The sequence below is a fragment of the Sinocyclocheilus anshuiensis genome, unplaced genomic scaffold (genome assembly GCF_001515605.1).
Source record: "Sinocyclocheilus anshuiensis isolate Anshui unplaced genomic scaffold, SAMN03320099.WGS_v1.1 scaffold130, whole genome shotgun sequence".
NCBI classification, from domain to species: domain Eukaryota; kingdom Metazoa; phylum Chordata; class Actinopteri; order Cypriniformes; family Cyprinidae; genus Sinocyclocheilus; species Sinocyclocheilus anshuiensis.
In genome coordinates, this window is record NW_015544207.1 from 3,561,501 (window position 1) to 3,588,835 (window position 27,335).

Sequence of the window (27,335 nt, forward strand, 5' to 3'; positions counted from 1 at the left end):
TGCAATGTGACACTGATTTTATACAATAGTATTTCAATAAACAAGAAGTTAAAATTAAGTGACTTAGATTTTAGACAAAATATTGACTGTTTTTGCTCAATTTCGCTGATGAAAATAGGTCCGATCAAAGCCACAGCAGAACTGTTGCGTGTCTCCTAGCAACACACAGCGGTGTTTCGTTACTGAATGAATCCACGTTTTTGAATGAATCGAGTGAGTCAATGATTCAGTGTCTCATTCATAAGTACAGTCACTTGCCTCCTTTCTGAATAAATCAGCCGTTTGAATGAATCGGTTGAATGAATGAATAAATGACTCACTCATTAAAACAGACATTTGCCGCCACCTACTGGTGGTTTAGTCATATTTAATGTCATATTAAATGATACTATGATACTTTGAATGCATCTAATGCCACTCCAGATGCAGCTTCTGTTTCCTCAGCAGTGGTAAGATAGAGTTTGTTAATACTAATTTCATTTGAATGGTAACAACTCTACAGTTTCTTATCATTGTAACTGAATTAATTAAAACAAAGTAAGAATTTGATGTGAAAGATGACACATTTAATAAGGTTAGGGGAAAAAATTACCATTTATAAACATAGTGGGAAATGACATCTCTTTTGCAGCAACTAATTTTAAGTTAACTATTCCTTCCTCTTTCCAGTCACAGAGCACTTTATTTTGAGAGATGTTTAAGTGAGAGAAAATCTGTAACTTAGTCCAGATTGGGGGAATTGTAATGTTTAATAATTTATTTTATTATGTAAATAATTTTTGCATTGAAATTTGCATAGATTTTTGTTTGTATATGCTATCAATTATAGTTCTTAGAAAGAAAATCGGAATCGGCAAAAATCGGTATCGGCAGGTCACACTTCCAAAAAATCGGAAATCAGAATCGACCAAGAAAATTGCAATTGGTACATCTCTACTAACTACTGTCAGAACAGAGCTAAAGTATAGTAGCCTAAATATTAAAGCAGCACACACTGTGTTTAATTAAACACACATTTAGAAGGTAACACAAAGACATGTCGTATGTACATAATACCACACACTTGCAATGCGTACTTAATATGTTTGTGACCTAAATCTTATTCTCTTATGCTCTGAGGTTTGATTTTGAGCAATTATTTTTTTTGTAAAGCGAGGTCATGTGAGAGTCTGGATTCCCAAAACACATTTCCATAACAATCCAAACATTTCAAACGCATCTTACTTTGCGTTACTATAAACAGACAGTCGATCCTGCCTTAAGCAAATCAGTTTCAAGGATAGCATTACCAAACGAGTCCTTGTAAATCAAAGGATATCAAATGAACGTATTTGTGTACTGTATGTCCGTACAAATCTAAACTGGCATCTCAATTCAGTTAACAATGATGTAGTGCAACACAACAAATGAGCCACTCGGAGAAACAAAGACCTACTCTGTTAACTATTAAATTAATTTTATTACACATAAACTACCATTGAATCCTTTAGAGGAAGTCCTGGCCAAATTTTAGTGCAGCTAAAAGCAAGAAAAAAAAATCTTTAATTGCAAATACTATGAGCACACACACCCTGATTTCGGACGGGAGCTTTCTGAGGTTCTTGCTCCATCGGCGGCTGACCGGGGGCCTCTTGAGTGACTTTCTCAGGAGTGTCAGGTTTTCAGATCGGCTCCCCACTCCCATACCCCCCAGCTCTCTCTGAACCTCCAAACACACGCACACACACACACACACACACACACACACACACACAGACTGAGAAAGCTTTCATCTCCAGGATCTGAGGAGATATAGATGGTATCACAGAGGTCAGGACCATGACATGAGAATAGACACAGGAATGATGTTTTCTCGGGCAGTTTATTAAAGGAACATTCTGTGTTAAATACTCAAGTTCTGTGACCAACTGACAATTTCCACAGATGATAATGTCGTTGCTTGTTTGGTAAAACTGAAAGTGTACACTAATGTGGTTTTAATGGAAGCTTTAAGCATCATATCTAACAATTATACATTTATGTTGTTTCCAGTGTTGCAACTCGTTTCTCACTTTCTGATTTTCCTCTGCCAACAGTGGCCTTGTGTATCATGTGCATGTAACTTGAACATTACACTATTTTTCTGTCTTTTCAAGACTGAAGTAGCACAGCCTGCCCATACTTCGTTCATGCATTTGAGAATAAGTTCATCCACGTTGAAAAGTAGTCTCGATTCAGACAACTTCACAGTTCAAATAAGACACATTTTAGTGCCTTAACAAAATGCAAGCTTCTTATTTCTGCTGATAAATGCTCTGGAACGCTTTTACAAACTGAGGAAGAGGGCAACTTGATTGCCTGAGGTAATTTAGAATTTTCCAAAATGACAAATTAATTTAAATATAATGATTGTTTTCAAACAGGTTTCCCACAGAATTGTTATTCCAAACTAAAACTATTAAAACATTTTCTTTAATTGAAATAAATACATTTTAGATGAACAAAATTGATGAAAAATCCTAATGTTGTCTTTGCAAGTAACTGAAAATAATTTAAAGAACTGAAATTACTAAAAACATTTTTTTAAATGAAAAAAAACATTACTACTGAACCTGAAAACAAATTAAAGCTACATAGACATGTTAGAATAAACTAATAAAAATAACTACAAAATTACTAAAACTTAAACTAAAATTGAATTGAAACCTAATAAATAATCAACAAATACCATAATAGTATATCAATTATACTGAAATAAATTATATTTTTGAACACTTTCTTGTTTCACTGACTGTTTAATACAAACTCTTGATTTTCTTAACTACTACTACAGAGCACTTGTAAAACTCTCGATGAATTATAGTGAATATATGTTCTTGCGTATGAAGTGTGTAAGATATTTTCACGAGGCTAGTTTAACAGCTGTGGTCGTTGGTTATTGCACATTTTAAAACCAAATGAAAATCAAGAGTCTTTATTACTACCACTGCATTTTATTTACCGGCTGCTGGTTAACCTGCATTTTCGTATAGCTAAATAAGTATTTGATTAATCTAAGCTTAGTTTAACCTTTAATACTCCTTTAAATGCCAGGTTAGCTGCAAGTCATCAAAGTGCAGTCGAGGGGACACTCAGCATTTAATCTCCACAGATAATAGACACACAACCTCGAAAGCTTTGCAGATATCTGCCCATTACTCAGCTGTGTGTGTGTGTGTGTGTGTGTGTGTGTGTGATGCTAGTCACTCAACACACTCCTAAGGCTGATGATAGACTATATAGCAGTCAGGGCTTGTTTTCAATCTCTTTGGAGTGCACAGATGCACTGACAGGTTTTATCTACAGGTTTTTATAAGGTTTTACACACACGCCATAACCATTTCGCACACAAAACTGCTGCCACGGTTGAAGCAGTCATGACTTGGACATCAAACGTTGACCACTTTTCACTTTTATGGACCATATCAAATCAAACCCTTGAAGAATCCAACTTTTCAAGAGAAAATCTCTCTCTTTTTGAACTCTTCCCTGCCCTGAGGAAGTTCGTTTCACCCCTCCTCTACTGTCAGATGAGCATAACAAACAAAAGTGGACATTGAAATGATGGGAGCTAAAAAAGAAGCATCACTCCCTCCTGCTCCAGAATAGCTGTGGAGCTACATGCCAATTACGCAGCCTAACATCAGTATCTCTCGGCGGGGGGGTTGGAGTTTGACCCCGGACAAGCAGATGTCACTCGTTCCGCACTTCCTGTTTTGTTGGCTGGCGTTATTTTCAGAACAGCACACACACTAGCCAATACACAAACCGGCTCTTTTTCTAGGCTGCCAGATTTACATCGGCAGCTTGCCTTCTATTGTTCTCCATTTCCTATTCTGCAGGCCACATCGCTGGCCAACAGAAGCGTGTGTGTGTGTGTGTGTGTGTGTGTGTGATGTAGCTCACACTCGGCCGAAGCACAGCTCTTGCAGCTGGTGTTCTTGGACTGGACTTGTTCGTGAAGGTCAAGTGGTGTAGGATAGGGCTGTCAAAATGGCTGAAAAAAATCAAATATTGTACTGAAATATTATCAATGTTCGAATTATATTCGAATTGAAAATGCATAATTTCAGTTAGGGGTAACAAAAGCTTTTGGCTTCTCTCCTGAGGCCACAAAATGGCGCATCGAGCAAAATATTACTAATGTACGTTTTTTTCAAAGCAATAAAATAACACGACTATATTTGAAAAAAGTGCATAATGTTTACATTAATGTTTATAAACCATATATAATTAATTAATTTGCTTAAACAATTAGAAGCAAAACAGCATCATGTATGTATCTGTAGTTTAATACAAAGGACCGAAAACCGATCACAAAGAGTACTTTTTCATTTAAAAACAAGAGATGCAGTGGGATGGGGAAAAACCACCATAAAGTCTCGAGACATTTTACATTTTTAAAAGTTGAATTTACATTAATTTTACATGGCTTTCTAAACATGGGGTTCTCTTGTGCGAGACGTGAGTGCAACGGTGATAGATGTCCCTCTAGTCTAGAAAATGCGATAAATATGCGTTCTGTGTGAATCTAGTGGGTTCAACTGGATAAGCTATGAAAAACATTAAAATGCAGCGACACTTGCATCGTCATTGCATCTTGTGCGCCACTGATAAGGCAGCCTGACGCACACCTAAAATTTGAATGCAACGTTTTTGCATTCGAATGTGGATTTTTATCTTAAATTCGACTAATATTCGAAATTAAATTTTTTTTGACAGCCCTAGTGTAGGATCAGCAGCGCTGACTGACAAGCCAACATAATCCACCTCTACCAAAACCAGGCCCGTTCACACCAACACTCCTACAGATAAAGGTTGCATAAGAGGGTTTTCATAGCAATGTCATAGAAGACCATTTTTAACCTTTTTTCTTAGTGTGAAGAAAAAGAATCTGAAGACCTTTTTCCACTATAAAGAATCTTTTGTGGAATGGAAATGTTCTATGGATGTTAAAGGTTCTTCATGGAACCATTGATGCCAATAAAAAAGCCTTTATTTTTAAAGGTCCCCTGAAGTGCCTTGAAACACGCAGCGTTATTCTATGTGGTGACGTAATTTCAACTGAAACAGGAAGACAGGGTGGGACATATTGAGCAGCCCCGCCTCCTTTTTAAATTAGCCAATAGCGTTTTGTTTATATCTGCACGGGTCAGAGCCGTTGAGCTTGGTAAAGCCGCATTTGACAGCCACAGTCTAATAGATTACCCCCTAGATTCAATATGAAACTCTTAGTAAAACAAAATAGTGATCATAATCATGCTGAGGCTGTGTAGTTTTAAAAGTGTTTAATATATGCCGACTCGCGCATATGATCCGCTCCGAGCGATCGCGTCTCTGGACCGGAGCTAAAGTCCGGATCAGACTGTGCGCGCTGCCGCGGTTCGTGTGACACAACGTGAAACCAGACCTCATCTGCCCCAATCGAAAGCATATTATTTACACTGTCTGAATCGTTCCCTATCGCCTACATTGTACACTACGTGCTACTCACTGTACAGGAAATACTACACTGTGAACAAGCGACCGATCTCAGCCGCAGCTTCAGCATCTATTTATAGTGCAGGGGGCGGGCGCTTCGGCTTCTAGAGAGCGTTTGATTGGTCAGAAGATTTGATGAGAAGATGAAGTACGATGTGACGTCAAAAAAATCGTTGAGCCGTTTTGGCGGAAGTGACGAACTAAAAGCTTTGATGAATGCTTATATCTTCTAAATGCAAATTTTGTCACTGTTTTGGAGCACACTGCCTTATAGATAACCTTAAGACTAACATATTGATACTAACACCCAAAAAACTTTAATTTTGATTTCATAAATTTGATTACAGTTTTAATGATTGTTCTAATTATATGAGAATAGCAGAATCCACACTTAATCTATAATGATAATGACACAGATACATTATATCGTTGGAATCACTTTCAGATTTTTTTCCAGCTGATGAAAGATGAAAAACACTGACAGCCAATCAGATTCTACCTGCAAGAGCTTGTGCATGTAAAGACGACATAATAAACAGAATGTTATAATGCATTGATGTAGATGCCTATACAGCTATTGTTCTTGGTGTGAACTTTTTATGCATTTTAGCCATTAATGTGTTTTGGGGGCCTGAAAATGCAAACTTTTGAAAACGGGATTTAAAGTGCAAGTTTTTGAAAAAGATACCATTATCGTATCTTAACATGTTAATTGCAAATACCCTGCACAAACAACACACTGATGGTGGATCAGTAAGATATTTAGTTCATAACAAAGTGAATATTTTATAATTGTATTTTCTTAATTCTTACAACATATGTCAGAATGGTTTTATGTACGGTTTTCTATTGCTGTTTGTTTCTATTTATGCATTTGGCATCAGCTGATGTATTCTCTCAGAAATTAAACCTACAGTTTGACCTTGTTGCAAACTACAGTTTGAGCTACAGGAACTCCTGAATGCGAAAGTACCGTGCAATGTGACGAAACCACAGTCAATGAAAACAGATTTGATGTCGAGACAGTATATAGTAGAATTTTGAACCAATGAGATCCTAATGTGGGAAATGAGAAACTATTCAAGATATAAGACATAGAAATTATCCTGTCACTCATCACTTCCTGTGGTTGTGAATGACCTCTAAAGAAACTAAGAGTTACGTAGAAGAAAATGAACACTTCTCACATTGTGCCTTATGACATGGTGCTGTTTCGACTGAAAAACGTAATTCAAGAAGATTTTATTACAATGCTACAATATAGTATTACAATAACGGTATTCTCTGATTTATGTGTGATTACACGAGTATGAGTACCTCTATCAAGAGATCACCTTTGATAGCACCTGTAAGTGTTATTTTTGATCCACAGAGGTTTTGAAGTGAGTCAGCATCTGACTATATCAACACACACCCACTCACACACACACACACACACATGGCTTGACTTACAGTCAGAGGACTTTTAAACTGGTTGTGCTGGTCAGACAGGTCGAGGTGTGAGAGGCTGGAAGTGGGAGTGTGTTATACACTGGAACTTGTGTTTTTTTTCTGTCGGTCTGATGCTAGTAATGGAAATAAATGTCTCACCGTCACTTCTGTGACCATACACCTAGCTCTAGTGTCTCTTTTAGCATTTATTCACTGAAAAGACTGGTGGTGGTAAATAGACCTTAAAAAGGACTTGGTGGGGCTCTTTTGACTTGAGCCAGTAAATAACCACCTAGCAACTGCTTAGCACAGTTATGAAGCACTTTAAACACTTTAACAACTGCATGACAACAGCCTGGCATCTCAGTGGCATGTTTCGCAAAGGCAAACACCATTTTTAAGTTCTACACAGAACTTTAAACAAGGAATTTTATGTAAAACAACCCCAAAGCAATGCATTGAACTGAAGAACGTATAATGTAACATCAAGAAGGTCTTTAATCTTCAAAGTTCAATTCAAGAACCCCGTCCAGCATAATGGGATTTTATGATCTGAACTGAACCACTGAAGAGCCTTTTAAGGGTTTGTCTGTCAGCAACTCCTTCACACTTTATGTTCTGCATACATTACATGAACAAGTGACATATTGCAAAAACCTAAAATTATCTCTGACGTGCCAGCATTTCTTCCTCACTGCATACTGAATAGGCAGCTTCAGGAAGTAATTAACTGCAGTCAAATATTGAGCAAGGGTCTACATCATTTAAGGAAAACATGCGCCTAGTTTAAATAGTGCCTTGTCCTAAAATACAGTTAGGTTAGCGTATCACAACTATTAATAATTACTATTAGTGTTGCTATTGCTCATACGCCGTGATATATTCCTTTATAAACTATCAGACTTATAGAATATTATCGAGACCTGCTTTTTATGTGAGAACATCAATATTAGATCGAATGCGACGGCTTTTATTTCAAGAAATTAAACACTTTCCAGCAATTACCCCTAAAAATCTAAGATTGAAATACCATGGTATTTTAATATTCCAAAATACTATGATAAAAGGTTTGGGGTCTGTAAGATTTTTTTATTGCTTATTTAAGTCTCTTATGCTCAGCAAAGCTGCATTTCTTTGAGTAGAAATTCAGTTAGAATAGCAAAATTGTGAAATATTATTACAATTTAAAATAACTGTTTTCTATTAGAATATATTTTAAAATGTAATTTATTTCTGTGATATAAAGCTGAATTTTCAGCATCATTACGCCAGTCTTCAGTGTCACATGATCATTCTAATATGCTGAATTTATTTTCAATGTTGAAAACAGCTGTGCTGCTTAATCTTTTGTGGAAACCGTGATGTATTTTATCAGGACTCTTTGATGACTGACAAAAAAAACAACTTTTGTAATATTATAAATATTTTTACTGCCATATTTGATCAGTTTAATGCATCCTTGCATAATAAAAGTATTTTAATTTTATTTTTAAAACAAACCTCACTGACCTCAGACTTTTGAATGATAGTGTATTTTGAAACTCAAGTGTTTGTTCATGAAGACTAAATAAAAATAAAAAATTTCTCCCATTAGACAACCAGTTTAGTTTGTAGTCGGTCTCACACGCTTATATTCACCAACTCACAGTTTCCTTAGAAGCAGATTCATACTTACACATATTTTCCTGCAGACACTCACAGCTTTGAAGGAAGATGTCCAATCACACACACACACACACACACACAAACACAAACACACACACACACACACACACACATTCCTGTGTGCATTCCACTGCACATCTGCTTGTCTGTCACTTTTATTAATGTTTTTGTTGAGCTGGCTCAGAGTTACACTATTGTTTGCCATTCTGAGTAGGAGTACAAAAAAAATGCATGCATACAAACACACACCGCTTGCCTCAATGCACGCACACACACATGTATTCATGTTTTATTTATATATTACATTTATTTATTGTACTATAAACGATCATAACAGGTGTTATAAACGTATTTGGTACTGAATGATTACCATATTCATAGATTTACAAGGCGCTTCAAGTAGCGTTATAGTAGTATAGTACTTTTATTTTGTACGATTATTCATATCCGTAGCACTGCAAAGGTCGGAAAACACCATATTGCTCAATTCCACCTTGAGTTCCTTTCCTGAAGCTGTCAAGCCTGGGCCGACAGGTCATTTCTGGGAATGCCATGCAATGCTGGAATAATCCAGGGCGGAATATAGTGCGTGTTGTGTTATCAGGAAGGGAATGCTGAGGAAAAAGAAATGTGGGAGTCGTGTTATTTCCTGCAATACGGTGGAGCGCTGCAGATCGTGTACACTGGGTCTGGGTGGGAATATGCTGGATGTTGAGAGCTCAGGGAAGCAGGAACCCAAAACACGTTTGGCATCCAGGGCTGCGGTGCCAAGATGTTCCTCCTCTCCATTTTAAGATCCTAAAATGGGGCTGAGGAGATCCTGGTCTGTGTCAGAACATGTCAGGACATCCCTTGACGTGTAAACAACTCCAGCAGGTCACCTTTGGCCGTTCCATACAGTTTTTCATCTTAATCTTCAAATGTCACATCATGTCGCCTCTTTTGATAATATTACTTATGCTCGTATGCTCACCAAGGCTGCATTTTTTGATGAGAGATACAGTAAAAGCAGTAATATGACAATATTGTTATATCAGAAATATATTTACAATAAGCGTTTTCTGTTTTAATATGTATGTAATTTATTCCTGTGATGGCAAACCTGCATTTTCAGCAGTCAGTTGAAAAGTAGAAAATAAACATATAAATTAGTCCACAATGGCTTAAATATAACAGATTTATATAGATTTTAACATATCATCAGCATGAATTATAAACAGAAAAAAACACGCTTTATCATATTTTTGACATTGCATTTAAATATCAGCCTGTCCAGCTTTTTCATTGCATAGGTTTGATGTTGGAGACGAATAGTAAATAATATAAATCTAAAGTTGAAAAAGTGAAAAAGCATAATAGGACCCCTTTAAATACCAGTTTTCTATTGTAATATATCTTAAAATGTAATTTATTCCTGTTATCGTGAAAGCTGAATTTTCAGAAAATAAACATGTAAAATGGTCCAAAATGGCTTAAATATATCAATAGATTTTAACACATCATTAACTCAGTGAACACGATGCATGAATTATGAACAGAAAAAGTACATATTTTTAATGCATCTTTAATCATATTTTTTTACATTAGGTTTAAAATAACCATATCATTTAATTATAATTAATATAATTAAAAAAATCATTTAAAATAGGTGTTTTCTGTGAATATGTTAAAATGTAGTATATTCCTGTGATTAAAGCTGAATTTTCAGCATCATTACTCCAGTCTTCAGTGTCATATAATCCTTCAGAAATCATTCTAATATGCTGCTCAAGAAACATTTATTATACTCATTATTAGCCTCTTTTGATCTCATTTCTTAGGGTGTACTCACACTAGGCGTTTTGAACCGTGCCTGATCGCATTTGACCCCCAAAGCCCGGTTCATTTGACTAGTGTGAGCGCTCCGCGCCGCGCTCGAGCACGGTTCGTTTAGCTGTCCCTGGCCCGGTTGGAAGAGGTGGACCAGGGCACGGCTCGGTTGGGCTCGGGCGCGGTACGCATGCAGTGTGAGCGCTAACCACTCCGGAGCACGGATCAAATACTGTTTTGTGTGCGCTACTGTCATCATTACGACCGCAAACATATACTATTACTACTACTACACTACTACACACTATGGCTGAAGTGCTCTTTTAACTCTTCGGATGAGAAATCTGTCAAGCGCTCTGGTTTTACCTGGGCAGGGAGCCAGCATGACCCCAGATATGCACCGACATACATGCACAAGGCGGCTTTGTGATTTTCCTGTCTGCTCTGTGTGAGGGTGAGGCAGTCCGTCCCATTGAGTCACTGGTACTATGCAAATATTCTTAAAGCAGCATGCAAAAGTTATGGAAATCAGGCCGACTTATATATCACTGTGGAATGTGCCGTAAGGGAAACGCTGGAACATGTGCTTGCACTGATATACACTTCTCTCCCTCTCTCTCTCCATCCCTTTTCTCTTTTTCTGTATATTCACCTGCTTTCTTCTGCCTTCTCCACCAGTGGAAATGTCCTGCAATTGATTTAAACAGCGTAAATTCTTAAATCAAAACGATGTAGGGTGAGTGACCGGGGCTAGTTGTCACATGGGCAAGTCATCACAAGCTCAGTAACTGTAATGATATTTTAATGAGTTTCATTAAGGCTGAAAAGAATATTTCACACGCGCACACACACACACACACACACACACAAAATGAAGCCTGTTTTAGGATCACAAAAAAACAAATAGGTATAGAATGTAATGAGAATTATACTAAAATGCAAGACACTTGTATAAAAAAAATATCACCCATAAAATAGGCTTCATAGTCATTTCACAAATATTTCTATTTCAAATAAATGCTGTATTTTTGAACTTCCTGTTAATCAAAGAATAATGAAAAAAAGTGTTATTTCCACAAAATATGAAGCAGCACAACTGTTTTCAGTATTGATAATAATAAGAAATATTAACAACAATAAAAGCAGCAAATCATCATATTAGACTGATTTCTGAAGGATCATGTGACACTGAAGAGTAATGATGCTAAAAATTCAGCTTTGATCACAGGAATAAAATACAATTTACAATATATTCAATTAAAAAACAATTAATTTGAATTATAATAATATTTTACAATGTTACAGTTTTACTATATTTTCTAATTATTCTTTTTGACTCTAGTTTCACATATATTTTTATTCTATTTCTGAAAGTTTTTTTTTTTTTCATTCTAATAATGAATTTCCCTGTGTCTCTGTCCATTCAGAAGACTCTGTGTCGTCTCCCACGGGCCCCGCCCCCATGGACCTGCGTGTAGGTGAGCGTCTGGTGCGTCCGGGTTCGAACCCGGCCTTCCTGTCCCCTCTGCACCCCCCTCTGCTGATCGGCCCCTTCAGTCCACAGCACTGTTCCCAGTACAGCCAGCAGCAGCTGCAGCGCATACAGGTACATGTCACACACATGATCTCCCTGCAGTCAGAGACAAAGACACCTGTCATACCACCGCAACACATGCAATACAGTGCACAAAATCATCAGTCTGTGCAAGAAACTGAACATTATTTACAACATTAATACCTGTAATCCATAGCATCGGGCAAGCAGGGAAGTCTGATTATTTTCTGCTAACTGCTTCTTTCGGACAGTTCTTTTCAATTTTAGCCCAATAGGACACATTTTATGGTTAGGGTTAGTTTATTTGACTGATGATTATCCAATTGGTTTTACACCTGTATACAGCAATTTCAGAGCCTAGCTAGGGTACAACGGGGCTAAAGATGCCCCGGGGTAAAAGGCGCCTTTGATATATTCCTCCAAACCACTAGATGGCACAAAACCATGGCGTGGCACTTTCCAAAACATTCGCTTTTCAAGATGCATGTGTATATTTGTCTGATCCTTGACGCGATCGCGCGCAACAGCGCAAAGTTGATCCTGTGCTTACTTGATCTAATATTTCATGTTTTTTAAATGTTGTAGATTTAAGTAGCAAATGAGAATCGTTGAAATAAATGCATATATTTTGAGACAAAGGTCTTCTTAATGATTTTCAGTTTTGTTTAAAGCAACAGTTTTTAAATAACGAAAGAATATGTAAAAGTATAGTATTTGGGGTAAAAAGTAATAGATGGATGACTCTTCCATTTGTTGACATGACATGGTTAGATTCAGATGGTAAATATCATATATTATGTTGGGTGTCCATATTAGAGATAATCACCATGTTTAGAATGAAACCATCATATTTAAAAATATGATATTAATCATATCATATAATAAAATATCATTTGTTGTTACTGCTGTAAATCTATATTAGTATGGGATCTCCTTCAATACTTTCAGAATCTTTACTTTTTAAAATGATTTTGCTTCTGTACTTTAAAATATATTTTTATATTAACATTTTAATGACAGCATATTTATTGAACAAAAATTGATTATTTTATTTATCAAAATTAGCAGAAAATAGTACAAACTTTGCTAAAGTGATTGTTTTGAATGAGTATTAACTTAGACATTATTAAAAAACATTATTTTAGCTAAAGTATTTATATCAAAGCCTCATACTAAAGCTACCTCATACATTTATAAGATTTTAAAACAAAATAAATGACTTGTATGATTTATTTCCACACAAAATCTGTTGCTCCATAACTGTTCAATACAAATGTATATGTTTTCTGCAATTATACATTTTAGGCACAGTAAAAAGCACATTTTTTCTTAAGTTGTGCCTTTAGCCCCGTCGTACCCTAACACCTAGCATTAGATTAGCATTAGCATTAGCCCATTTTTACCTGGACAATGAGTTTAAAAGCAGCTTATCTGTAATTGTTGCTAAATTGATGAACAAAATTCATGAATAGAATAAATTCATGAACAAATAGATTTATTAACCAACTTTTTTTCATTAATGAGACCCAATATATATGTATTTACAGGGCACTTACTTTTTCTCAATTGCTTTGGCACATTTTTCGAAACAATCTTAACATTCTCTAAACTGTGAGTGCAAATGTCACAACTGTTTGCTGGAACTTCAGAACTTTATTGCATGTCTGCAAAATATTCGAGAATTGAGCCAAAGCAATTGAGAAAAACTGTAATGAGCTTGATAAACTAATCAGCATTGTTATGAATAATTATGACTGACAACTCCTCTTTTTGTAGTCATATAACATGGAGCAGCATCTACGAGACCAGGAACTAGCGAAACAACAACTACAGCAACTTAAAAACAAGGACAAGAGTCAACAGAGTGAGTGACACACACACAATAACCCTTAAATAACTGCTGTTCACAGACTTACTATGTAGCTACTTACTTAACAAATACAGAGTGAATGTCTAAAAGAATGACTAGTGGTCACCAAACATAGTACAGTATGCTAGTTTAGGGTTGGGGTTACTTTGATTAACAAGACAGATATGAGATTCTGTTTTTGTCTTTTCATGAATGAAATGCCTTTAAGATGAAGCACTTGGATGATTGATCACTCTCTAATATGCATCTTAAGCACCAAGAAAGAGATTGACATTTTAGTTTGTCACAGTTCTTCAACTAAGAAGAATCGAACAGGTGCTGTGCACAAGTAGGTTGTGTTGTGGAGGTTGAACGAACAGTTTCAAGAATTTCGGTCGATTTAAGAAATGTACTAAATCGACTGAGAAAAAGAGTTTTCCATTGTGCTAGTGCCCTTTTTAATAGTAGCTCAACTGAAACAGGGCCACGGCTGCCTCAGGAAATAGCTCTGAGAGTAAAAACAAAACTTTGTGGTTGAAAACACATGGGAGGAGTCTGCACTGAACATGGGAACCCTGTTGTTCTATAAAGGGTATTTACTGTCTCACAGACGCTAGTTACCTGCCAGTTACAGCAATTACAGATCGTGCCATACTATACCATACAATACCATGGGGCTTTTCGCAGACATACATGAATGGATGGATGGTGAAACCATAGTACTGTGATGTATCTCATGGCACAGAATAATAGTTAACATATCTGCATGTATTTACCAGTTACTCCAAGTTAATTAAAATATTACTGTGACATTTCTATGATGTACTGGATCACCAAAAAACCTTGGTGCCATGTTCAAAACATAGATAGAAGGATAGATGGATAGAATGATAACAAAATGATAGATAGATAGATAGATAGATAGATAGATAGATAGATAGATAGACGATAGATAGACAGATAGATAGCTGATAGCTCGATATATAGATAGATAGATGATAGATAGATAGATAGATAGCTAGATAGATAGATAGATAAGATTCCTTTTTGCATGAGCAATTTATGATATATGAATGCAGAACAAAACATTTTTATTCACAAACATGTCTGTATTTGTACAAATCGCTGCACAATCATTTAATCCCGAATTCCACAGACTCAAATTGAAAGACATTTGTTTGTGGTTAGTAAGATACATGTATAAAATGTATGCAGTACATGGATAATTGTGCGTGCATCTATTAATCATTTAGAGTCTAATATCATCCCATAGAATTGCTCCATTGTGATCATGAGCGTCTCCAGAGCTGTCATGCGGCAGCGCTTGCTCACGCTGGCAAACATTAATACCACTTTTGTCGTTGTTTATTTTTCACTGAATGAGAGCAGTAATTATCCTGTTGAACAACATCTGGAGTCTGAAACCTACTGCCACCAGATTTGCTATTAGATAAATTGTGCAGATAAGCAGATAGTGATTTGTTGTAACAGTCAGTGCTGTTCTTGTCCAAAAAAAGATCAATTACTCACTTAAAAAACACATTTCCACATCAGAAGTGTGTAGGTGATACACAAGTGTCTCTCGCATGGTGATAATTGACTGCAGGTGGAGGTTTTTTTTATCCCAGCTGATGCTATGGCTGTTGTGAGAGAAAGCACCTGCAGAGAGGTAAAATTAATGGCTCAGCGCAAACAGTAACCGTGTCAATATTGACCAGATTGGTTAGAGCCAGCATGATGTAGCCGCCACATAAAGTCCGCTCTGGATGGACAGGGAGGCACTAAGTCAACATGCAGTTTCTTCCCTCGACCTCACTGCAACCTCAGCCGCACAGCTCCACAATAGAGCTCAACCACACTCACAATGCAGGCCCTCGATAGAAACATCGCTGACATTTTTCTGTGGGAGAAAACTGCCATTTTAAAACAAAATTGTGTCAGTGACTAGTAATATCAGATTTGCCTTGTTTTAAAAAATTGGCCTTACTTTAGTTACTTAACATGGCCTATTTCAGGAGCAACTAAACTAAACTGAAATAGACTAAACTAAAATAAAATATAAAATAAACTAGTAAAAATAACATAACATAAACATAACGCAATAAAATAAAATAATACAATTTATTAATTTAAAATGCAAAATTAATTTAAAAATATAAAATAAACTAAAATAACATAACGTAACGTAATAAAAAAAAATTAAAATTAATTTTAAAAAGTAAAGTAAAAACTAAAATATCAATGTAATAAAATAAAAAATAAAATACATTTTAAACTGTATATTTTTATTTTAACATAAAATAAAAAAGAAAATAAATTAATTTTAAATTAATTTTAAAATATTAAACCTTACTTTAGTTACTTAAAATGGCCTTGTCCTGGACTAAACTAAACTAAACTAAACTAAACTAAACTAAACTAAACTAAAATAAGAAAATAAAAAAAAATAAACATGATGCAAATTAAATTTAAATATAAAATAAAGAAAATAATTAAACAAAATAAGAAATAAAATTAATATTATTGAAGTAATATTTCAAATTAAAATGAATTTAAAAACAATTATTAGTATACTTGAAATTAGAATACTTGTCATTGAAAAAGATCTATATTTGCATTGCCACTTTTTATAATAATGTGGTTTGGCATTATTTCATTGGCTGGTTGTATTTATGGAGGGCCACACTCTCTGAAAATATTAAATTGAGAATATTAAATTCAAAAACTGAGAATGTTTTGCTTTTTTTGCTTTTAATTGGCTGGTTGTGTTGGTTGACAGGTGCTGTTGCCAGTGCGTTGGTGAAGCAGAAACTGGCGCAAGTGATTCTGAAGAAGCAGAAGGCGGTGCTGGAGAGGACCAACTCCAACCCTCTGAGCAGCCCGTCCGTTGCCTACCGGTTAGAAACAGCTCTCATATCCACCCACAACTGTTAAAGTACACATGAAAAGTACATGCTTTTCTTCAGATCTTAAAATAAAGGTCTTCTGTGTTCCCTCAGGGAGTTGGTTCCAGATCCCGGCGCTCCTGTACAGCCGCTCCTGTCCTCCACAAAACCAGCTCTCAGCGAAGGGCCTGACGAACCACCCCTGAGACGAGCAAGTATGTCACCGTCACACATGCATATAAAGAACATCACATGACAGTTCATTCATCAGCATCTACAGAACGGGCGGGATGAGTGTGGAAGCCATTCAGTCCCAGCGCCTCGCTTTCCTCCAGGCAGCACTCTGTCAACAAGGCCTTGCGTAACTTCTCATTTACCTCTGAAAGACACTCCCCTGTCAAATTCACTGTCTGAAAGTAGGTCACAAATTTAGAAATAAAATAAATAATAATAATAATAAAATTGGCAGACAGACTGAATGAAAATGCAGATTCACTCACTGACAGTAGGTGAAAAAGAAATAAAAATAATAAAATTAATATGAATAAAATGAAAAGAAAATGCAAGTTTGCTCTAAAATTATATTAACATGAATCAAATGAAATGAAAATAAAAATCACAGTCAGTCAAAAGGAAATAAAGAAATAAAAAGAATAAAATTAATATTATAATTAAAATGCAAATTCTCTCTCTGACAGTAGGTGGCGCTTATAGAAAAAGCAGCACAGATAACACAAAAAGTTCACAAAAGGGAGTCACAGAAAAGAAAAGGAAGTCAAACAGTCGTTACATGTTTTCAAACAGCCATTCAGATTTTTTATTCGTGATGCAAAACCAAAATACAAAAATACTTCCTGTTATTCATTGTCACTTAGCAAAATAGTCTGTTTGTGTGCGCCACCAATTTGTAGTTTTATGTAACAGCCTCAGCTCTGGTCATGTGACAAAAAGGCGCTCATGGATTGGCCAGTTTTCTTCGCTATGTGTCGGAAAAGACATTAAAACACCTTTATGTGTCAGTCTAAACAATCGCATTTAAAGTTCATTCCAATTAAAATTTTTGTACTGAATATTCCTTTTGATATGAACAGACCTCAAGTATTAAACTTTGAGGTTTCATTCAAGTAGTACAAACATAAATGCTAGACATATACAATAATGCAAATCCCACAGCTATTTCAGAAGAACCATTCTTTTACTTTTTAAATGATTGAGTTGCATGGACGAAAAAAAGTGCATAAATCAAAATCATATAAGCATAGGGACCAAAATATGATTCTGGAGACGTTTTTCAACTTATGACAATAAGCAGCCATCAGAAAAAGTTCAATTGTGACTCTTATCAGTCAGTTTTCAGCATCGAACAGAACGGTTTGCAGAAGAACGAGTTTTCAAGTAGTCCTCGAGAGAGTTTCCAAATACTTGAGCTGTCCACTTCATATCAGTTCAGCGCTGTCTGTCAGGATCACTTTGTACTCGATGGTCAAAAGAGGAAACGTTTAACACAATGCTGCGCAGAGCCGTGTCATTTACTGGTAAAGACGAGCAAGTACACATCTGTGGAATTACAGTTCTGTCATGACAACTCTCGGAGGGATTGGCATGGTAATGTACATGACAATGTTAATGTGTTTGGTCTTGACGGAATCACCTCGTAGCAGATCTATACAGGTGGAGCTGGGGAAGGTGGAGGGTTTCTGAAGCAAGCTGCAACTGCTACGGCAAGCACTAGTCATATATTTGAATGTTGAGCAGCGAGCTCATTTGCTACCGATACAGGAGAGAACCAATCAGCTGTGCCATGTGATAATGATGTCATTAGGTCAGATTGAGCTAGACCTATCGGACTGCGCCATCTAGAGTTTCATGCCAGAACTCTGTATTTCTCAACACGTCCGCTGCCAGAACTAGTGTTTTTACAATGACAACAACAATTAGCAGGAAGTACCGAAGACATTTCAGAAGCAGAACTGTGACTGTATGATCAAACAGAGGAAGTAGATGCTACATTTGCATATACTGTAAGTAGTTACAGGTCAATAGACGTGCAAAACCACATCTACTGTAAATCAACTAATTGTTGGGTTATGTCAATGAGCAGTCGAATACTTGGTCTTAAAGGGATAGTTCACAAAAAAATTTCAATTCGGACATAATTTACTCACCCTCGTCTTCTAAGCTCAAAGATGTTTTAATGAAACCTGAGCGATTTCTGTCAGTCAAAATAAAAAAAAGACAATTGAAAGTCCATTTCACCTAAACTTTGACACTTTAAAAAGTTTATAAAACATTGTTAAAAGAATCCAAATGAAGCAAACACGCGTAATATAACTTTTCTGAAGAAACACGACAGCTTTATATGATGAACAGATTTAATTTAGCCGTTATTCACATATAAGCATTGCTAAACACACATACATTGAGCTCATCAATTGTGTTAAATGCAAGCTCAAACATACTTGTTGGTTTTTGCGTATCAAGCAGAAACATCGAAAGTCCTGAAACATTTCTTTATACTGAGCTAAAAAATAAATGTAGAGATACAACAGTTACTGTTAGACGTTAGCAAACATGGTAAACATAGCATGCTATCAAATGCCCACTCTGAGAAGCTGCACTTTAAAGCATCTCCCCTAAAATCTGAGAAAAAAAAGTTACCCATCCTAATTGTCTTCTGGCTTGTGTGTGTGTGTGTGTGTGTGACTATGTTATTTGTGTAGACTCTGGAACAATCCAGTTTAAATCTCAGGTGTTGACATGCGGTTATTACAGCCCGTAGGTTGTCTATGAAACACATGCTGGTTGTTTGTTGTGGTTATGTCGATTTTATTGATGGTACTGCATATTTTCATTTATACACATGGTTGTTATTTGTCATCATGAATTGTTACTTTTTAAAGAGCGCATTGATGACACGTCAACACAGGCGTGTGGCACAAATGAACTACAACTGAACCTGCAAAAGTGCAGCAAACGATCTTGTTGACAGTTAACTAAACGACCCAAACTGACTGAAAACTTCCTTTTGGTTACGCTGTTGTTGTTTTGTTGTTGTTGCAGCCTCAGAGCCCAACCTGAAGGTGAAGCATAAGTTAAAGAAGCACCTGAACACCCGTAAGAGCCCGCTGACCCGCAAAGAGAGCGCGCCACCTGCCGTCAAACACCGCGTCCCTGATACGCTGGGTAACTACAACACGCTGCCTCTGCTTTTTGTTGTTATGATTGAACTCTTTTGATGTAGTCATATTGTATGTACAGATACTTATATAGTTGTGCTGTCAAACGATTAATCGCGATTAATCACATCCAAAAATAAAAGTTTTTGTTTACATAATATATGTGTGTAAACTGTGTACATTAATTATGTATATATAAATACACACACATGCATGTATATATTTAAGAAAAATATGTTGTTTATATATTAATTATATTTATATATATAATATAAAATATAAGAATATAGATATATAAATGTATACATGTAACTATTTTCAAAATATATACTGTATGTGTGTGTATTTATATATACATAATAAATATACACAGTACACATACATATATTATGTAAACAAAAACTTTTATTTTTGATGCGATTAATCGCGATTAATAATTTGACAGCACTATTATTTAGTTTAGTTTTTTTTTTTGTAAAAATGAAATGTTGTTTATGTATTTTCTTTCTTTTAATTGTACATATTTTATACGTTTAAACAAAATGTTCTCATGTCGACCTTCTGTCAGTTAAAGTAACATTGTTGCATAGTTACATTCATTTAGCATAAGCATACAATTTTTAAGAATAGTTCACCCAAAAATTTAAACTTTCATCATTTACTCACCTTCATGTCGTTCCAAACCTGTAAGACTTTCAGAACACACACATTAGGATATTTTTATGAAATCTGAGAGATTTCTGTCCCTCTATTGACAATCGACGCAACTACCACTTTGAGGCTTCAAAAAGTTCATAAAGAGATCGTAAAACGAATCCAAATGAATTGAGCAGTTTACAATTTTTTTGAAGAGACCCGATCGCTTTATATAATGAACAGATTTAATTTAGGCTTTTATTCACATTACATTAATTAAAGCTAGGGCGATTTTTGCCGATTTTATTAATTAATTCTAATTTAATGTTTTGCCATGATTTTATTTTTTAGAAATCAAGGAATTGCGGTTTTGAATAAAAATAATACCAAGTGTTAGAAATCGACACTTTGACAATATGCCAATGATAACAGTAAAGAGAAAATAACGATCCAAGCGCATGTCGGCGCACGTGATTAGACGCTCACGAGTGACGCGCTCATATCGCTAGGCGACATACGCGCTTTTGTGTTGATAAAGATGCGACGCGGGCAGTGGAATAGGAAAAACATGCAAGAAGATGGGAGTAGAACTTATTTTAACTTGAGCGCCGTGTTTTTAGAAAGCCGTTTAATGCATGAGACACTGCAAGAGATGCTAGTGCAACAGTCAAACACATCCATGTTTACATAGAAAAAAATGGAAAAGCGGTGCAAGCGAATAAAAAACCTGTAACTACTACAGTATGTCTGATATTTCATGTTTGCATCATGGTGACTGGCTGAAAGCTGCTGTTTTTGCAGAACATTTATAGTTAATAGTCTACTGGTGTTATATCTTCAGTCATTTTGAATTTGAATTACCTTGACTTTTGAGATTTTTTTAAGCATTATTTTTTCCTCGTATTATTTCTGAACATATAATATGTATAAGACAAGTTTGTACAAGATGTAGTTGTAGCTCGTGCATCTTTTCTGCAAAGATACTTAACAAGTGATTTGTTTAACATTTACGTCATGTTGACAACTTCATGTGCGCTGCACTTGGAATAGAATGTTCTTTAACCTGCGGGTTAATAAAGAACAAGTTACTTGAATCATGTTGTAGTTACATTTTCAAGTCGTAAAAAATCGAGAATCGGTCAAACGTTCTGAAAAAAATCGAGATTTTAATTTTTTGTCATATCACCCAGCCCTAATTAAAAGCACACATCATTTACGAGGTTCATTCTCTTGGTACACAGTATGTTTGAGCTTCTGTAAGAACCAATCAGGTTTGTTCTTGTGCATCGAGCAAGTATGATTGAGCTTCTGTTTATGTCCGCTGATCAGTGTTTATATGTGAATAAAAGCCTAAATTCAATCTGTTCATCATATAAAGCGATCGAGTCTCTTTAGTAAATTTGGACTAAACTGTTTGATTCATATGGATTAGTTTTACAATGTCTTTTTAAGCCTTTTGAAGCACTGAAGTGGTAGTTGTGTAGAGTATCAATGGAGGGACAGAAATCTCTCAGATTTCATTAAAATGATCTTCATTTGTGATCTGAAGATGAACAAGTCTTACGGGTTTGGAACACCATGAAGGTGAGTAAATGATGACAGAATCTTCATTTTTGGGTGAACTATCCCTTCAATGCATGTAGTGATGTGCCGCGCATGTTTAGACTTACAGATTGTGTGTGTGTGTTGCTCTCAGACTCGTCCCCCAGCAGCAGCAGCACTCCAGTGTCCGGCTGCAGCTCCCCAAACGACAGTCTGCCCAACGAGAACGGAGTGCTGCCCGCCACCGCCAGCCTGTCCCATGAGGTAACAGTCCTCACACTCCCAAAATACACTCCTCAGCCCGGTGTCTAAGGTGTATCTTGCCTTAATCCTTATAATGGGAAGGTCTAAATAAATCCTAACAATTATGGAAAATGGCTCATTATGTAATGATGTAGTCAGTCGGTGCAGTTAAAATGTATCTAGCTTCTCCCTTTTAAAAAAAAAAATACAACACTTTTTATGTTGTGGAGAGGACAAACTCCCAGACAAACACACACACACACACACAGAGAGGCATGATGGGACGGTTCTTTAATATTCCTCTGGTGGGAGTTGTTTGTTTGGGGCGTTTGTTGAGAAAGCGGAGCTCGACTGGGCTTGTTTCAGGAGGTTCCTGCTTCGTGCCGCCCTTTGGCATAATGACATGTTTTAAACAAAGACACTGGAGAAGGACAGCTGCAGGCAGCTGCCAGGACACCCAATCTCCCGTTTCCATCCCAAGCCTCCTCATCGCTTTATTACTCCATTTTTGGGCTTGCATAAATGCACAGCTCTCTGATGGGTCGCACACAGGAGCCTCGTCCGCTCGCACGCAAGAGTAGATCACTGAGATTTTTTTAAACTTTTTTATTAATGGTCAGTATTTTCCCCATGGAAATTAATGTCTGGGGCAATTTTTTTTTCCTTTCAAAATCCTAATACAAAATAGTATTATTTCTTCAACTGAATCAATTGAATTAAATTATCGGTAGGAACCAGTTCTCACTATTAACTAGTTGCTTATTAGCATGCATATTACTGACATATTGGCTGTTTATAAGTACTTATAAAGTACATATTAATGTCTTATTCTGACCATATTTTAGATCACTTAATCCTACCTCATACCTAAACTTAACAACTACCTTACTAACTATTAATGAGCAGCAAATTAGGAGTTTATTGAGGCAGAAGTCATAGTTAATAGTGAGAATTGGTCCCCAAACTAAAGTATGACCAAATTTTATGGCTGATTATTATAAAACAAATCAACATCAAATATAAAGGTATCTGTAAATTATATGCATGAATAATGCTTTGCTGAAATATATATTTAAAAAATATAGTCTGAAATATAGTGTGTGTGTGTGTGTGTGTGTGTGTGTGTGTGTGTGTGTGTGTGCGTGTGTGTGTGTGCGCGTGTGTGTGTGTGTGTGTGTGTGTCAGGCTCAGAGGCTGCTGTTGCAGGACGGCTCTTTAACTCACTTCACAGTGCAGAATCCCTCCGGTCTCCCCACCATCACGCTCGGCCTCCCCGCCAACACCAAGGTATCACAATCAACATGACAGCCTTGGTTTTTCTTACAGTCAGTGATCAGTAATTCCTTACAAGTATTGCACAACTTTAACAAACTACAGTTAAAATGACAATTAAGTACTTTACATGTGCTTTAGTTTGTTAGTCAACTCATCAAAATAAGTGTACTACTTTAAAATATGACAAAGGATTATAAAATATAATGATTGAAAATGTACTTTAAAGTAAAATGTTTAATTTGACATTGCAAAGTGTAGTTCAAAAATAAAAAAAATTAGGTTAGATAAGAAAATGTATAAACTTAAGTGGCCTTTTATTTCATTAATATTATATTATCTGCAAGTAACATTTTTAAATATTATTTTAAGGTTTGAAGTGCACTACAAGTGCACAATCAAGCACACTTCTTTTTCACAAGAGATGTTACTTTTTGAATTTAAACGATAATACCTGAGTTTTATTTTTGATTAGTTTTTGAATTATTTTTCTGTTTATGAAAATAATGGTAATATGTAATAATGGCAAATAATTCTGTTCCTAGATGATAATTGGTTAATATAATCCCTAGTTAAAAAGTAATATATTTAAAATACATTTATTTCATACAAAGTATAGTTCAGTTCAAACCTATTAACGTATTTGCTGACATATCGCTTGAGACTTACTGATATAAAAATTATAATGAAACTTTATTTGGAGTGCAACTTGTGCGCAATGCACATTTCTTAATATTAAGCCTAAAATGTGTTTTAATGTCACTGTTGATGAGGATTGTATGATCTTTGAATAATATCAGTCTTTAAATACAAAATAGTTAAAGTGTACCTGAAGTATACTTGCAGTAGTTCCACTTTAGCACAATCAAACATACTTCAGTATATCTTTAGTTGGACTTCAGCACTACTTCCTCACAATTAAAGTGTATTAAGTACAAAATTAGTTTTTCAAATTTAGCAGACTTTAAGTATTTAACCAGTTTAGTATACCAAAAGTACAATTACAATTTTTATTAAGTACATACATATTTAAATGTATATTTAGTATACTTAGCATGAAATATATTTCAAATACATTTTAGTATATTTATTTTTCACTAGGGATATTCCAGCCCTTTTGATTAAACAAGATTGTAATTGATTGAAAATTGTACAAAACTACATTGCTCCATTATAACCAACAGCTCTGTCAACACTGCAAGCCGCAGAGCATCTGTACTGGGCTGTAGGGTAGCGTTTCATGCTCTTGTCAACATTAAAAAAATACCACTTTGAATTTTAAAATCACCCACAAGTAAGTGAGAGCCTCAGAAAACATGAGAATAACTAAAATAAAAGTTACTTTACATATGAAAGTAATGAATTAACACACTAGTTCTCATATAGTTTAAACATCAAGTGTTGACAAAATACAGTACAACAATCGTTCTTGAACAAAATGTAGTTTTTGATGGTTTCATGTTGTCTTAGTTGCATTCGTTATTTACATTTAGTAGCTATTATTTTTTAAACGTGTCAGAACTGCCCTGAGACTCATTTAGAATCGCTGTAATGTACTTTTACAGGGGTGATGCATCATACGATAACATTCATGCGAGTTTCGTCAGCTGTTTTGAGGCTGAAGTTTAACTCAGAAGCTGGTAGCGTGATGTGAAGTGTTCTCTGCAGGTGGAGAGTGAGCTGGGCTCGCTGAAGCTGGGTCGTGTGTCGGGTGCGTCTCCGGTGCTGTTTCCTCTGGGTGTGGAAGAGCAGAGCGGGCCGCTCATACAGCCCGTCCTCATCCTGGAGCCCTCTGGACTCGTACACACCCCTCTCCTGGCCGGTAAGAGATCCTAACAGCAGCCTGAATCACTCTGAGAGTTTGACTGTGAGGAAATGCTACTGAAGTACTATATGCTTGATATGTGCGCCATCTAGTGGTCACTGCTTGAAACAACAGTCTCGCTGACAAATTATTTTCAGAATATAAACTACATTTTTTTTTTATTCGTATTCGTATTCATAGTGTGTAGTTTTTATATTTGTTTTACACAACAAACAAATATAGGACATCAGAAAAAATATATACATTACCATGCAAAAGTTTGGAGTCAGTAAGGTTTATTTTATTTTATCTTATTTTATGAAATTAATACTTTTAATTGGCAAGGAGACATTAAATTGATTAGTAGTGACAGTGAAAGTAAAGTCTTTTAAATTATTACAAATTTAATTTTGTAATACAATTTTTTAAATAGAAATTTTCAAATAAATTCTGTTCTTTTTAATGATGCTGAACATTCCGATATGCATTACAGGAACACATTTGAAAATATATTCAAATAGAAAACTGTTATTTTAAATTAATAATATTTCACATTTTATAAATATTATTTTATTTAATATTTATACAATTTTTATTTATAAAACATTTATACAATTATTTATATAATATATAAAATAAAAAAAAGATTTAAAAAAAGATTACACAATATTAATATACTGTATTAAGATTAATATACTATACAAAATTAATTTACTGTATTTGTGATCAAATAAACAAAACCTTTGTGAGCTTAAGAGACTTCTTTCAAAAACAGTTTAGATTATGATCATATTTATTTTTATTTTATTATTTATTATATTTATCAGATTTTATCTATCAGAAAATATTAGTTATATTATTATTAAGAAAACAAACATAAACATAAAAAAAACTGGACAGTCTAATATTTAAATACAAAATCGATATCAAAATGATTAATTACAGAAAGTATGCATTTATAATTCATGTACTATGTTCACTGAGTTCCTGATGTTATATTTAAGCCATTGTGGTTCATGCTTATTTTCTATTGTGTGTGATGTAAACGATGTGGCATGATATTTTGATATCTAGCAGGAATATTATGCTTTCATCTCCTTCTGCTTTTATGAAAGTATAATCAGATTTGTCCCTGCTGTTTGTGATCAGTTCCAGGTCTGGGTCCGCATTTCTTACCAAAAAATTAAAAATAAACCTACTGACTACAAACTATTGAACGGTAGTATAAATGATCTCAAAATCAAAACAAAAAAGTTATATTTTGTATAAAGAAAATAAACCATGCTTGTTTTTACCATTTATGATTTTTGTCTTTTTTTTTTTGTGACAACAATTAAGTATATTTTCCCTCCAGTTCTCATTTAAAGTAATGTGTATCAGTGTTTCATTTTTGAGTTTGTTTGAAATTCTCGTTATTATTCATTATAATTCCCATTAGATGCTCATTACTCTGATACAACAAAAAGGCAGTACAATAATTATAAAAATGTTTTTTTATCATCTTATTTTATTTTTATGTTCATTTTAATCTACATAAGATACTATGAGGTGTAAATACCATTCATATATCATACACTGTATCATAATTTTGTCACATTACAGAAATTGCATGTAGTAATTAGTGCTGTCAAATGATTGATTAATCACGATTAATCACATGCAAAATAAAAGTTTTTGTTTAACATAATACATGTGTGTACTGTGTATATTTATTATGTATATACAGTATAAACCCACACACATACAGTATATATTTTGAAAATATTTACATGTATTTACATGTATATATTTATATTAATAAAATGTATATTATATATAAATATAGTTAATATATAAACATAGCATATTTTTCTTAAATATATACATGCATGTGTGTGTGTATTTATATATATATATATAATAAATATACACAGCACACACATATATTATGTAAACAAAAACGTTTATTTTGGATGTGATTAATCGCGAT

At 35.0% G+C, this 27,335-nt stretch overlaps 1 protein-coding gene across 1 annotated transcript in view; it reads left to right on the top strand.

Moving 5' to 3' along the window:
* Positions 1-27,335, top strand: part of LOC107696948 (histone deacetylase 7-like) — a 99,905-nt gene that overhangs the window by 48,814 nt on the left and 23,756 nt on the right. The window contains exons 3-11 of the mRNA XM_016497520.1: positions 11,832-12,010; positions 13,736-13,823; positions 16,588-16,705; positions 16,808-16,908; positions 19,754-19,876; positions 22,202-22,311; positions 23,476-23,577; positions 25,231-25,384; positions 26,516-26,527. Of these exons, the coding sequence (XP_016353006.1) occupies positions 11,832-12,010; positions 13,736-13,823; positions 16,588-16,705; positions 16,808-16,908; positions 19,754-19,876; positions 22,202-22,311; positions 23,476-23,577; positions 25,231-25,384; positions 26,516-26,527 (987 nt within the window). The remainder of the gene's footprint in view (positions 1-11,831; positions 12,011-13,735; positions 13,824-16,587; positions 16,706-16,807; positions 16,909-19,753; positions 19,877-22,201; positions 22,312-23,475; positions 23,578-25,230; positions 25,385-26,515; positions 26,528-27,335) is intronic.